Below are 14,213 nucleotides of genomic sequence, written 5' to 3' on the forward strand. Positions count from 1 at the left end.
GCAGACGGTGTTCTCAGTGGCTGGGGGTCAGGTCTGTCTAGGGAAAGTCCCTCTCAATGCCTCCCTCCCCCCTTGTTGAGCGTCTCTCCTCCCTCCCTCCTCGTCCCACCTCCTCCCCCACCCTTCACATACTCTGGAAAGTGGCCCAGTGCAGAACAGATATCATGTCATATACCCCCACCCTCCTCTCCTCCCGGACAGACACTCCCCCTGTTACTCCCTAACACCACACACACAAACACATATACCATACTCATACCATGTTCTGATATTTGTAATGTACAGATTCATACCATGTTCTGATATTTGTAATGTACAGATTCATACCATGTTCTGTTATTTGTAATGGACAGTTTTCTACCATGTTCTGATATTTGTAATGGACAGATTTGTACCATGTTCTGATATTTGTAATGGACAGATTTAGACATTCACACACAGCGGTACAGAGTGACACACAGCGGTACAGAGTGACACACAGCGGTACAGAGTGACACACAACGGTACGGAGTCGCACACAGCGGTACAGAGTGACACACAGCGGTACAGAGTGGCACACAGCGGTACGGAGTGGCACACAGCGGTACGGAGTGACACACAGCGGTACAGAGTGACACACAGCGGTACAGAGTGACACACAGCGGTACGGAGTCGCACACAGCGGTACAGAGTGACACACAGCGGTACAGAGTGACACACAGCGGTACAGAGTGACACACAGCGGTACGGAGTGACACACAGCGGTACGGAGTCGCACACAGCGGTACAGAGTGACACACAGCGGTACAGAGTGACACACAGCGGTACAGAGTGACACACAGCGGTACAGAGTCGCACACAGCGGTACAGAGTGACACACAGCGGTACAGAGTGACACACAGCGGTAAAGAGTGACACACAGCGGTACAGAGTGACACACAGCGGTACAGAGTGACACACAGCAGTACAGAGTGACACACAGCGGTACAGAGTGACACACAGCAGTACAGAGTGACACACAGCGGTACAGAGTGACACACAGCTGTAGCTAACTGGAATGTTTTGCTTTAGACTTTTATTCCAAAAGCATCTCATTGTTTACAATAGAAAACATAAAACGAGCAACCAGGGGATTTGACTTTACAGACAGAACAGTACTCCCAGAATGCTGTGGAGACCTGCTAGGACAGTCAGAACAGAGACCTGCTAGGACAGTCAGAACAGAGACCTGCTAGGACAGTCAGAACAGAGACCTGCTAGGACAGTCAGAACAGAGACCTGCTAGGACAGTCAGAACAGAGACCTGCTAGGACAGTCAGAACAGAGACCTGCTAGGACAGTCAGAACAGAGACCTGCTAGGACAGTCAGAACAGAGACCTGCTAGGACAGTCAGAACAGAGACCTGCTAGGACAGTCAGAACAGAGACCTGCTAGGACAGTCTGACAGAGTGACAGTCAGAACAGAGTCCTGCTAGAACAGTCTGACAGAGTGACAGTCAGAACAGAGACCTGCTAGAACAGTCTGACAGAGTGACAGTCAGAACAGAGACCTGCTAGAACAGTCTGACAGAGTGACAGACAGAACAGAGACCTGCTAGGACAGTCTGACAGAGTGACAGTCAGAACAGAGTCCTACTAGGACAGTCTGACAGAGTGACAGACAGAACAGAGTCCTGCTAGAACAGTCTGACAGAGTGACAGACAGAACAGAGACCTGCTAGGACAGTTTGACAGAGTGACAGTCAGAACAGAGACCTGCTAGGACAGTCTGACAGAGTGACAGTCAGAACAGAGTCCTACTAGGACAGTCTGACAGAGTGACAGACAGAACAGAGACCTAATAGGACAGTCTAACACAGTAACAGCTGGCGACAATTTACAACAAATAACTCAATGAGAACAAGTGACACAGGGTGAGATGAAAGCCCACAACTGGCAAAATCATCCAATGAGAGCCCAGAACTGCAAAACGTATCCAATCACAACACAGCTGTGAAACACGGAGACGTGAACTCAGTCCTGTAGTAAATGCTGGTGGTGAGTGATTGATTCATTTTTACAAATGTAATACCCTGTGTTGAAATACATTATATTCACTTCAATGGGTTTGAAATTCATTTCAATGTGTGTATACATTTCATTTATTTACATATACACTGAGTGTACAAAACATTATGAGTGTACAAAAACACCTGTTCTTTCCATTACGTTTTACTTTTATTTAACTAGGCAAGTCAGTTAAGAACAAATTCTTATTTTCAATGACGGCCTAGGAACAGTGGGTTAACTGCCTTGTTCAGGGGCAGAACGACAGATTTGTACCTTGTCAGCTCAGGGATTCGATCTTGCAACCTTTTGGTTACTAGTCCAACGCTCTAACCACTAGGCTACCTGCCACCCCTAGACTAACCAGGTGAAAGCTATTATTCCTTATTGATGTCACTTGTTAAATCCATTTCAATCAGTGAAGGACAGGTTAAAGAAGGATTTTTAAGACTTGAGACAATTGAGACATGGATTGTGTATGTGGGACATTCAGAGGGTGAGTGGGCAAGAAAAATGTGTCTTTGAACAGGGTATGGTAGTAGGTGCTGGGCGCACCGTTGTGTCAAGAACTGCAACGTTGCTGGGTTTTTCACGCTCAACAGTTTCCCGTGTGTATCAAGAATGGTTAACCAACCAAAGGACATCCAGCTGACTTGACACAACTGCATCCCCGTGGAACGCTTTCAACACCTTGTAGAGTCCATACCCCGACAAATTGAGGCTGTTCTGAGGGCAAAAGGGTGCAAGTCAATATTAGGAAGGTGTTCTTAATGTTTTGTACACTCATTGTATGTCAGTCAGTTTATGACGTTGACTCCTATTTTCTCCCCAGTTCTCTGGTGTTTTAGTCATCACATTTCTCCTGTTATTTACCCAAACCTGTCATGAATAGGTTAGACCAGGCCTGTCATGAATAGGTTAGACCTGGCCTGTCATGAATAGGTTAGACCAGGCCTGTCATGAATAGGTTAGACCTGGCCTGTCATGAATAGGTTAGACCTGGCCTGTCATGAATAGGTTAGACCTGGCCTGTCATGAATATGTTAGACCTGGCCTGTCATGAATATGTTAGACCTGGCCTGTCATGAATAGGTTAGACCAGGCCTGTCATGAATAGGTTAGACCTGGCCTGTCATGAATAGTTTAGACCTGGCCTGTCATGAATAGGTTAGACCAGGCCTGTCATGAATAGGTTAGACCTGGCCTGTCATGAATAGGTTAGACCTGGCCTGTCATGAATAGGTTAGACCAGGCCTGTCATGAATAGGTTAGACCTGGCCTGTCATGAATAGGTTAGACCAGGCCTGTCATGAATAGGTTAGACCTGGCCTGTCATGAATAGGTTAGACCTGGCCTGTCATGAATAGGTTAGACCTGTCAGGAATAGGTTAGACCAGACCTGTCATGAATAGGTTAGACCAGACCTGTCAGGAATAGGTTAGACCAGACCTGTCAGGAATAGGTTAGACCAGACCTGTCAGGAATAGGTTAGACCAGACCTGTCAGGAATAGGTTAGACCAGACCTGTCATGAATAGGTTAGACCAGACCTGTCATGAATAGGTTAGACCTGTCATGAATAGGTTAGACCTGTCATGAATAGGTTAGACCAGACCTGTAATGAATAGGTTAGACCAGTCATGAATAGGTTAGACCTGGCCTGTCATGAATAGGTTAGACCAGACCTGTCATGAATAGGTTAGATCAGACCTGTCAGGAATAGGTTAGACCAGACCTGTCAGGAATAGGTTAGATCAGACCTGTCAGGAATAGGTTAGACCAGACCTGTCAGGAATAGGTTAGACCAGACCTGTCAGGAATAGGTTAGACCTGTCATGAATATGTTAGACCAGGTGAAGTGAGGGTAGAGGCTGGGCAGGGCTGGGTATATCCTGTCATGAATAGGTTAGACCAGGTGAAGTGAGGGTAGAGGCTGGGCAGGGCTGGGTATATCCTGTCATGAATAGGTTAGACCAGGTGAAGTGAGGGTAGAGGCTGGGCAGGGCTGGGTATATCCTGTCATGAATAGGTTAGACCAGGTGAAGTGAGTGTAGAGGCTGGGCAGGGCTGGGTATATCCTGTCATGAATAGGTTAGACCAGGTGAAGTGAGGGTAGAGGCTGGGCAGGGCTGGGTATATCCTGTCATGAATAGGTTAGACCAGGTGACGTGAGTGTAGAGGCTAAGCAGGGCTGGGTATATCCTGTCATGAATAGGTTAGACCAGGTGAAGTGAGGGTAGAGGCTGGGCAGGGCTGGGTATATCCTGTCATGAATAGGTTAGACCAGGTGAAGTGAGGGTAGAGGCTGGGCAGGGCTGGGTATAACCTGTCATGAATAGGTTAGACCAGGTGAAGCGAGGGTAGAGGCTGGGCAGGGCTGGGTATATCCTGTCATGAATAGGTTAGACCAGGTGAAGCGAGGGTAGAGGCTGGGCAGGGCTGGGTATATCCTGTCATGAATAGGTTAGACCAGGTGAAGCGAGGGTAGAGGCTGGGCAGGGCTGGGTATATCCTGTCATGAATAGGTTAGACCAGGTGAAGCGAGGGTAGAGGCTGGGCAGGGCTGGGTATATGTTTGGGATTGGGAAGGCTCAGGGGACAAGGGGTTTTGGGTATTTGAAGCGGCTTCACTTTTGTATAAAATGTATCCTTTACATTTCCTCCAAAAACACTGACACAAAAGAACTGTCCTGTTCTGGTCCCGTGTCTCTCTCTCCCTCTATCATCTTAGAGGTCCACTGTTTGTTCTAAACAACCCATAGACAGTGTTACAAAAAGACATAGTACCTGCTAACAGCAACAGTTTAGTCCGGAGGTTACAAAGTGTTCCACTGTCAACATCGTCCCCAGCCTCTAACTCCAACAGAGAGGTTGCATAATGGTTTGAATGAATGTTGTTTTCTGTCGGACCAAAGGTTGTTCTGAATGAAGCACGTTGAACACTGTCTTCCTGTCTGTGAGGTTACACAGGTGCTGCTCACTGTCTTCCTGTCTGTGAGGTTACACAGGTGCTGCTCACTGTCTTCCTGTCTGTGAGGTTACACAGGTGCTGCTCACTGTCTTCCTGTCTGTGAGGTTACACAGGTGCTGCTCACTGTCTTCCTGTCTGTGAGGTTACACAGGTGCTGCTCACTGTCTTCCTGTCTGTGAGGTTACACAGGTGCTGCTCACTGTCTTCCTGTCTGTGAGGTTACACAGGTGCTGCTCACTGTCTTCCTGTCTGTGATGTTACACAGGTGCTGCTCACTGTCGACACTCCTGAACACTGCCCTGTATCCTAGTAGGTGACTCAGACTGCGTCTCAAATGCACCCTATTCCTAGTGCACTACGTTTGACCAGGGCCGTGCACTGAGTCCGATAGGCCCTGGTCAAAAGCAGTGCACAAAGCCCTCGGGGCCCTGGTCAAAAGCAGTGCACAAAGACCTCGGGGCCCTGGTCAAAAGCAGTGCACTATAAAAGAAACAGGGTGCCAGTTGGGACAAAGCCTCAGAGGAGGATGAAGTTTTCCTTAAACAATCAAAAGGAACAATTAAAAGACCAGTTATGTAGTTGTCTTTAGACACTGATCTATGATCAGTTTTGCGTGTAAAAAAAACCCTATTGGATATGGGGAGGATAAGCTGATCCTGGATCTGTGATCTGAGTGAGGAGGATCCCTTCAGCCAGGTGGACACAATGGCCACCATATACTGTCCCCATTCCATGCCTTTTAAATCCACCAGGGGGTACATGTGATCACTTCAAGAGAAGTGGAATGTAGCCAATGTTCAGGTGATTGGTTGATTGTTCAGGAGTCTAAAGCAGCGGCTAATGTCCTTCAAAAAGGTTCAAAAGGTCAAAGCAGAACTTCAAATAAAACACATGCCAGACCAAAGCCCGTTAAACACATTCAATAGCAACATCTTCTCTTCTTCTCTTTCCCCATTTCCTTATTTCTTCTTCGTCTCTGTTTGGTGGTCTGTCCGTCAAAACATCATCAGGTATAAAATCCAAGGATTCTCTATTCCATTGTCTTCTCTCTCCCCCTCTCTCTCTCTCTCTCTCTCTGTGTGTGTTCTCTCCCAAAGCGTTGAGTCCAGGAGAGGGGCATGTGAGAGGAGAGCTGGATGAAGGAGGAGTTGAGTCCAGGAGAGGGGGATGTGAGAGGAGAGCTGGATGAAGGAGGAGAGGAGAGTTGAGTCCAGGAGAGGGGGATGTGAGAGGAGAGCTGGATGAAGGAGGAGAGGAGAGTTGGGGCCAGGAGAGGGGGATGTGAGAGGAGAGCTGGATGAAGGAGGAGAGGAGAGTTGGGGCCAGGAGAGGGGGATGTGAGAGGAGAGCTGGATGAAGGAGGAGAGGAGAGTTGGGGCCAGGAGAGGGGGATGTGAGAGGAGAGCTGGATGAAGGAGGAGAGGAGAGTTGGGGCCAGGAGAGGGGGATGTGAGAGGAGAGCTGGATGAAGGAGGAGAGGAGAGTTGGGGCCAGGAGAGGGGGATGTGAGAGGAGAGCTGGATGAAGGAGGAGAGGAGAGATGAGTCCAGGAGAGGGGGATGTGAGAGGAGAGCTGGATGAAGGAGGAGAGGAGAGTTGGGGCCAGGAGAGGGGGATGTGAGAGGAGAGCTGGATGAAGGAGGAGAGGAGAGTTGGGGCCAGGAGAGGGGGATGTGAGAGGAGAGCTGGATGAAGGAGGAGAGGAGAGTCGGAGCCTGGAGAGGGTTGGTCAGTTTAGAGTTCGGTGGGCAGGGTTTGGGGATTGGAATGTTCCTTGGTTAAAGCTGAGAGAGGAGGAGAGTGTGTGTGTGTCTCTCTCTCTCCAGGTAAAGTCATCAGTCGTCCTCTTCAAAGTGTGTTCTCTGCAGAACCTTCACATGGCGCTCATAGATCTTCAGGGCGGGGCCTAGCCTGATTGACAGGCCTGTCAGGACATCATTACGCTGCATCAGGAGGAGGGACTTCCCATCTATCTCCTGATTGGGTGGAGAGAGAGAGACAGAGACAGAATATATTTAGTTACAAAGTTATAATATAGTAGGTACATGGAGTAGTTACATAGTAAGTAGTTCTAGATAAGACACATAGTAGTTACCCAATAGAGTAACTACACAGTAACTACAGCTATGTCGCACTGCTACAGGGTTGTCAGGTGTGGTAGCTAGATCTCTGATGCTCCCTGGTGATCTGAAGGCTAAGGCCTGTTCTGAACACCCTGCTGTCTGTCTCATCTCACCTGAGTCCTGAAGGCCTGTTCTGGACACCCTGCTGTCTGTCTCATCTCACCTGAGTCCTGAAGGCCTGTTCTGGACACCCTGCTGTCTGTCTCATCTCACCTGAGTCCTGAAGGCCTGTTCTGGACACCCTGCTGTCTGTCTCATCTCACCTGAGTCCTGAAGGCCTGTTCTGGAAACCCTGCTGTCTGTCTCATCTCACCTGAGTCCTGAAGGCCTGTTCTGAACACCCTGCTGTCTGTCTCATCTCACCTGAGTCCTGAAGGCCTGTTCTGGAAACCCTGCTGTCTGTCTCATCTCACCTGAGTCCTGAAGGCTAAGGCCTGTTCTGGAAACCCTGCTGTCTGTCTCATCTCACCTGAGTCCTGAAGGCCTGTTCTGGAAACCCTGCTGTCTGTCTCATCTCACCTGAGTCCTGAAGGCTAAGGCCTGTTCTGGAAACCCTGCTGACGTGAAGTAACTGACCACGTCAGACACTGTCCAGTTGACTGGGTTTAGACTGCCCAGCTCAGACTTCACAAACCTATAAAAAGAGGGGGAGGGTAGAGAGGGGGAGGAGGAGGAGAGAGATAGGGGGGAGTAGGAGGAGAGAGATAGGGGGGTAAAGAGAGAGGAGAGAATTTAAGTGTTTGCAACTTGTAACTGTCATTTATTTAAAAGGACTAGACTTTCATGTTTCACACTGCATCGCTTTCACACTGCATCTCCTTCATCCCATACACTCATCTGCTCCTCCCTCCCTCCCTCCCTCTCTCCTTCATCCCATACACTCATCTGCTCCTCCCTCCTCCCTCTTTCCTCCAGCTCACTCAGACTTCCTCATTTGCTCCTCTCTCATTCATGTGAAATATATTGACTCTCCTTGCTTCATTCATCCCCTCTGTCTCTCTCTCTCCTCCTACCTCCTTCCCACCCTCTCTCTCTGAGGTGATACTCACACTCCTCCGTTCATCCCTCTCTCTCTCTGAGGTGATACTCACACTCCTCCGTTCATCCCTCTCTCTCTCTGAGGTGATACTCACAGTCCTCCGTTCATCCCTCTCTCTCTCTGAGGTGATACTCACACTCCTCCGTTCATCCCTCTCTCTCTCTGAGGTGATACTCACACTCCTCCGTTCATGCCTCTCTCTCTCTGAGGTGATACTCACAGTCCTCCGTTCATCCCTCTCTCTCTGAGGTGATACTCACAGTCCTCCGTTCATCCCTCTCTCTCTCTGAGGTGATACTCACAGTCCTCCGTTCATCCCTCTCTCTCTCTGAGGTGATACTCACACTCCTCCGTTCATCCCTCTCTCTCTCTGAGGTGATACTCACACTCCTCCGTTCATCCCTCTCTCTCTCTGAGGTGATACTCACAGTCCTCCGTTCATCCCTCTCTCTCTCTGAGGTGATACTCACACTCCTCCGTTCATCCCTCTCTCTCTCTGAGGTGATACTCACACTCCTCCGTTCATGCCTCTCTCTCTCTGAGGTGATACTCACAGTCCTCCGTTCATCCCTCTCTCTCTGAGGTGATACTCACAGTCCTCCGTTCATCCCTCTCTCTCTCTGAGGTGATACTCACAGTCCTCCGTTCATCCCTCTCTCTCTCTGAGGTGATACTCACACTCCTCCGTTCATCCCTCTCTCTCTCTGAGGTGATACTCACACTCCTCCGTTCATCCCTCTCTCTCTCTGAGGTGATACTCACAGTCCTCCGTTCATCCCTCTCTCTCTCTGAGGTGATACTCACACTCCTCCGTTCATCCCTCTCTCTCTCTGAGGTGATACTCACACTCCTCCGTTCATCCCTCTCTCTCTCTGAGGTGATACTCACACTCCTCCGTTCATCCCTCTCTCTCTCTGAGGTGATACTCACAGTCCTCCGTTCATCCCTCTCTCTCTCTGAGGTGATACTCACACTCCTCCGTTCATCCCTCTCTCTCTCTGAGGTGATACTCACAGTCCTCCGTTCATCCCTCTCTCTCTCTGAGGTGATACTCACAGTCCTCCGTTCATCCCTCTCTCTCTCTGAGGTGATACTCACACTCCTCCATTCATGCCTCTCTCTCTCTGAGGTGATACTCACACTCCTCCGTTCATCCCTCTCTCTCTCTGAGGTGATACTCACACTCCTCCGTTCATCCCTCTCTCTCTCTGAGGTGATACTCACACTCCTCCGTTCATCCCTCTGTCCTCTGCCAGACCAGAGTCTCTAGGTGAGGCGGTGGGGGTGAGGAGACAGGAGGACACACCCACCTCTGTCTTACAGGCTGAACCTGCTGGAACAGAGGAGAGTGTTAGTACCGCACGCACACACACACACACACACACACACACACACACACACACACACACACACACACGCACACACACGAGGAGAGGGGTTAGCACCACACACACACGCACACACACACGAGGAGAGGGGTTAGCACCACACACACACACACACACACACACACACACACACACACACACACACACACACACACACACACACGAGGAGAGTGTTAGCACCGCACGCAAACACACACACACAGAGGAGAGGGGTTAACACCACACACACACACACACACAGAGGAGAGGGGTTAACACCACACACACACACACACACACACACACACAGAGGAGAGGGGTTAACACCATACACACACACACACACACACAGAGGAGAGGGGTTAACACCACACACACACAGAGGGATTAGCAATACAAACACACATGTATGAACACTCCCACACACTCAGGCATTGTAAAGCAGAACTCACAGTTGTGGTTGTGGACAGAGGAAGTGTGGCTCTCTCTCTCTGACTGTACCACATTCTGATCCAGAGAGAGAGAGAGAGAGAGAGAGAGAGAGAGAGAGAGAGAGAGAGAGAGAGAGAGAGAGAGAGAGAGAGAGAGAAGAGAGAGAGAGAGAGAGAGAGAGAGAGACTAACTAGTTGCACATCGTTACAACACTGTATATAGACATAATGACATTTGAAATGTCTATTCTTTTGGAACTTTTGTGAGTGTAATGTTTACTGTTCATTTTTTATTGTTTATTTCACTTTTGTTTATTATCTATTTCACTTGCTTTGGCAACGTCATCATATGTTTCCCATGCCAATAAAACCCTTGAATTGAAAGAGACAGACAGAGAGAGACAGAGAGAGAGATTTTCTCCCAGGAAATTACTCAATATGAAAAAGAGAAACCAAAAGCAGGAAACAGACAAACAGAGAGAAATACATACATAGAGAGATGTGAAGGGGAAGTCTATACCTGTGTGTCTGTGTGTATCTGGTCTGGAGAGACAGTATTGGTTGTGTGTTCTGGTTGTTTGTCCTCCTGCTTCACCCCCGCCTGTCCCTCAGAACCTCCAGTGATGTCATCACCATTCATGGGTTCCGTTTCCATGGGAACCGGGGAAGGGCAAGTCACCCCCTTAGAACCCTCCTCACCCCCTGAGGTTTGGGTGTCACTCTGCCCCCCATCCTCAGCATCCCCGGTTCCCTTCTCCTCTTCATCCTCCTCCTCCTCTCCACTCTCTGTCTCCATTGGCTCCTCCTCTTTCACCTCCTAGGAAGACAGAGAGAGAGAGACAGAGAGAGAGACAGAGAGATCGAGACAGAGAGATCGAGACAGAGAGAGAGAGACAGAGAGAGAGACAGAGAGATCGAGACAGAGAGAGAGAGACAGAGAGAGACATAGAGAGAGAGAGAGACAGAGAGAGAGAGAGAGACATGGAAAGAGAGAGAGAGACAGAGAGAGAGAGAGAGAGAGAGAGAGAGAGAGAGAGAGAGAGAGAGAGACAGACAGACAGAGAGAGAGAGACAGGGGTGGGGGGGTTCAGAGAGAGAAACAATTCAGTTGCAGGTTTTACAGTTTCAGCATAGTATGAATTATCAGAGTTAGCGGGAGTAAGAAAGGAATGTGTAAAATACAGTCAGACATTTCTTTACTTTCAGGAAACAGGCTATATAACTAGGTAGCCAACAGTCGCTCACTCATTTAATGTGTAGTAGCGAAATAGGCTGCATCATACTTTGGCGTGCGCATGTTTGTTGCTCTCTCCCTCCCTACATTACTGCGACCTCTTTTGTCCACTGTTTCATTATAGACAGGCGGCGTGGCTCGCGGTAAACGCAGACGGCGCGTCCTTTGTAATGGCCCAGGCAGCAATCGGCTGCACCGACAGCGCTAGACCCGCCGCAACAGTCCCATGTTCGGCTTAAAAACACGCACTGCCCGCTCGGTTTTAGAATCAACATAACCTATCATGAGAGAATCAGTGCGTCTTGCTTGGTGACTAGGTGTGCATATGGCTACAATTACATCACCGAGAGAGAGAGCGGGAGAGAGAGAGAGAGAGAGAGAGAGAGGGAGAGAGAGAGCATGCGTTTGTGCGGTTAAAAAAGGTAGCCGCCTAGAAAGGGCGTAATGAGACACGAAACATGAGACAGAGGCGGGGATAGAGGGAGAGAGAAAAGAACGGAACTAAGAAGATTATAACCGGGGGGAAAACAAGCTGCTGTGATGCGAATATAGCCTTGGCGCAGACAGACTTTCCGACGTGGAAAGTATGCTTTCCCTTTCACAAACTATTCCACCGAATTAACCACGTAACGCCCCCGTCCGTCCGTCCGTCCGTCTGTCTGCATCATTTACAGCCAGCTAGACATAGTCTATGATATAGGGACGGTAGCCTATAGCCGAACTTTCACCGCGCCAAACACAGAGAAACCACTACAGCATATCTCGACGTGCTGCTGTGTTGTGCGGTGAATCTGGAACAAGAGAAGCGAACGGACGAGCGAGCGCTGTTGAAAGCCCGCACCTTTTGTGCTGCCTGGCTGGCAGTGGAGCCCTATAGGAAACAGCGAGCAGGCAGCAAGACACAGTTGCGTGTCGAGGACACAAATCAGGGATGTCTGTTCTCCCGGCGCTCTGGTTCACGTTACCATTGGCTACCGTTCACACAAAACACACCAGACCAGAAACGTAATTTTAAACCCAAGATTAATTTAGGTCAAATGATAGATTTGCCTTCAGAATAGTTTTACATGCGATTTAGTTTAGTTAGAGGCTGAATGAGAGAGAAACAGGGAATAAATCCAGGGAGAAAAGCGTTGTTTTGATATGTTGATCATTAATTCATAAGCAGACAGGGTGTAGTGAGTCTATTATGCGCTCGCTCTCTCTGTGTAGTCTAGGCTATAGGACGTGTTGGAAATATTAAGTTACCTTATTCCCAATGTGTTTATCCTGCAGTGAGCTCTTAAGCAGTGTGTTAGCGGGGCCGGGTGGCTTCGCTGGTGCTGGCGCTGCCTCCACTCCCCTCACCGGGAGAGTGATGTTCCCACACCGGGTCCTCCGCAGCCGACCTCTCGCCACCTCTCTCTCCAGAACCACCTTGACCCTGTTGCGGGTCAGCTTACCCTCAGATGAGAGGCCGTCTTGGCTGGTCAGGTAAGCCAGGATCTCCTTCAGTCCCAGTGGCTTGTGGCCCCCGCGGGTCTCCCCTCTTAACGCGGAGGCTCGGTTCTGCTCGGCTAGTCTGCGGACTGAGGCGATCAGTCTTTCGCCCAAATCCGAGCTGGTCTGCCTGCTGCCCCCGACCCACGGGTTCCCCTCACCTCGGCCGGCCCGGAGTTTGGGTTTGACAGGTGGGGATGCTGGCTGAAGCTGTTTCGGCCGCAGGAGGTGGCTGTTGCTGCTGGAACTTGAACTGGCGCTTCCCTGGCCAATTTTATTTTCCGTTTCAGCAGCAACACCAACGCAGCTACTGCTGCCCTCCTGTCCCGCCGTCTGCACCCCCTCTGCTCCACCCCAGACCCCCTTTGCTTTGCTCGGAGCGCCGCTCCCATCTTGGCCCGGTTTTGTTTCGTGGTTGCCGGCCAAAGGGCTTCTGCCACCCCCCTCCTGCCCTCCTCCTCCTCCTCCTCCTCTTTCTCCTAATCTCTTGTCTTTTGACGCACTTGCTTTCCCACTGCAGCCTCTCCCGGCAGCACAGCCCGTTTCGCCACAACCCGGGCAATAGCCAGGGCCGTTTCCGCTATTCAGTGGAAAAAGCTTTAGTTTTTTCTCGGGGGTGATACCCGGGGTTTCGGGCCGGGGGTCAGGGCACTCACTCGGCTCCGAGACAGAATCCTCCTCTCGGTCCCGGCTCTCCACCTCCTCTAGGTCGGTAAAGCTGTGCGCGCTGTCCCCGTTGTTGTTCAAACTGGAGTGTTTGGCTTGCTCTCCCTCCACCTCGCTACCGCCGCCGCTACCCGGCGTCAAGTCACTCTTCTTTCGACTCTTTCTCTGCACCTTCGCCGCATTCCTGTAGGATATGGAGCCCTTGTAGCTAACTTTGAGCACTGTTTGCTCTTGGATCAGTTTCTCCAGTTCCTCCCGGGTTCTGTCTGGATCCGAGCCGTGTCTTCTCCGGACCATACGACATATTCTCTCAAGGTCCGGTCGGGCTTTCCGTGAGCGTAGTGAGTCGATGGTCTCGAGGATCCAGTCCCGGTACTTGGATTCGGACATTTTTGTTGTTGTCTTCCCAGCGGTTGAGTTTGGGTTTGGCCGAGTGCGTCTTTTCTCTCTTGTTGTTCCTGAAGTGACGCTGTAAGACGCTCTCCTATACCGACCCAGTGCGAGCAGAGAGCGAGCCCGGCAGAGCGGAGAATGAAGAACGGAAGCCTCGATGTGCGCCTGCGTTGGCCACATTGTGCGCTTAAGGTGGACTGACGAAGATGGCGCCCCCTTCAGTTCACCCACAGCAGACATACGCGGACGGTAGCTTATTTAAGGTAGCGTTTTCCCCCCCGTTTTTTTTGCGCATCTCAAGCACATCGCTCTTTGTTCACATTCCCGCTGCTTTTGGGAAACGTGAACACGCTTTTATTGGTTGTAATACATACACAGATTTGGAAATGGTATTATGTTGGATTTCTGCATATGAACACGTCTTAGGTGTGTCTCTCCAGAGTCCAGACTAAAGAGCCAACAGTTGGCTGGATGACTGCAGTAGG

The 14,213-nt window shown here is 50.1% G+C and overlaps 2 protein-coding genes across 3 annotated transcripts in view; both read right to left on the reverse strand.

The window, feature by feature from the left end:
- LOC106591663 (transitional endoplasmic reticulum ATPase) overlaps nucleotides 1–85 on the reverse strand; it is a 122,914-nt gene extending 122,829 nt beyond the window's left edge. The window contains exon 1 of the mRNA XM_082967060.1: nucleotides 1–85. This exon is cut by the window's left edge and continues 267 nt beyond it. The gene's annotated coding sequence lies outside the window, so the exon portion shown is untranslated.
- Nucleotides 86–1,028: 943 nt separating this feature from the next.
- Nucleotides 1,029–13,869, reverse strand: samd1b (sterile alpha motif domain containing 1b). 2 transcript variants are annotated; one of them, XM_082967072.1, is made up of 6 exons: nucleotides 12,439–13,869; nucleotides 10,477–10,773; nucleotides 9,978–10,032; nucleotides 9,383–9,488; nucleotides 7,639–7,753; nucleotides 1,029–6,972 (listed from the first exon to the last, which is right to left on the reverse strand). In XM_082967072.1, the coding sequence occupies exons 1-6, from the start codon at nucleotides 13,723–13,725 to the stop codon at nucleotides 6,832–6,834; spliced, it is 2,001 nt and encodes a 666-aa protein (XP_082823198.1). In that variant the 5' UTR covers nucleotides 13,726–13,869; the 3' UTR covers nucleotides 1,029–6,831. The 2 variants fall into 2 exon arrangements, with proteins under 2 accessions (XP_082823198.1, XP_082823197.1); XM_082967071.1 differs by having other exon boundaries at nucleotides 9,383–9,491.
- Between the last annotated feature and the right edge of the window lie 344 nt (nucleotides 13,870–14,213).

Source organism: Salmo salar, chromosome 02 (assembly GCF_965601325.2).
Source record: "Salmo salar chromosome 02, fSalSal1, whole genome shotgun sequence".
Taxonomy (NCBI): Eukaryota; Metazoa; Chordata; class Actinopteri; order Salmoniformes; family Salmonidae; genus Salmo; species Salmo salar.

Excerpts from the sequence above, each read along its gene's own strand:
- samd1b (XM_082967071.1), bottom strand. The coding sequence starts at position 13,725 with ATGTCCGAATCCAAGTACCGGGACTGGATCCTCGAGACCATCGACTCA. Across the intron at positions 10,774-12,438 it reads ATAAACACATTGGGAATAAG|GAGGTGAAAGAGGAGGAGCC; the intron begins GTAACTTAATAT and ends CTGTCTTCCTAG. Across the intron at positions 7,754-9,382 it reads AGAGGGATGAACGGAGGAGT|GTTTGTGAAGTCTGAGCTGG; the intron begins GTGAGTATCACC and ends CTCTTTTTATAG.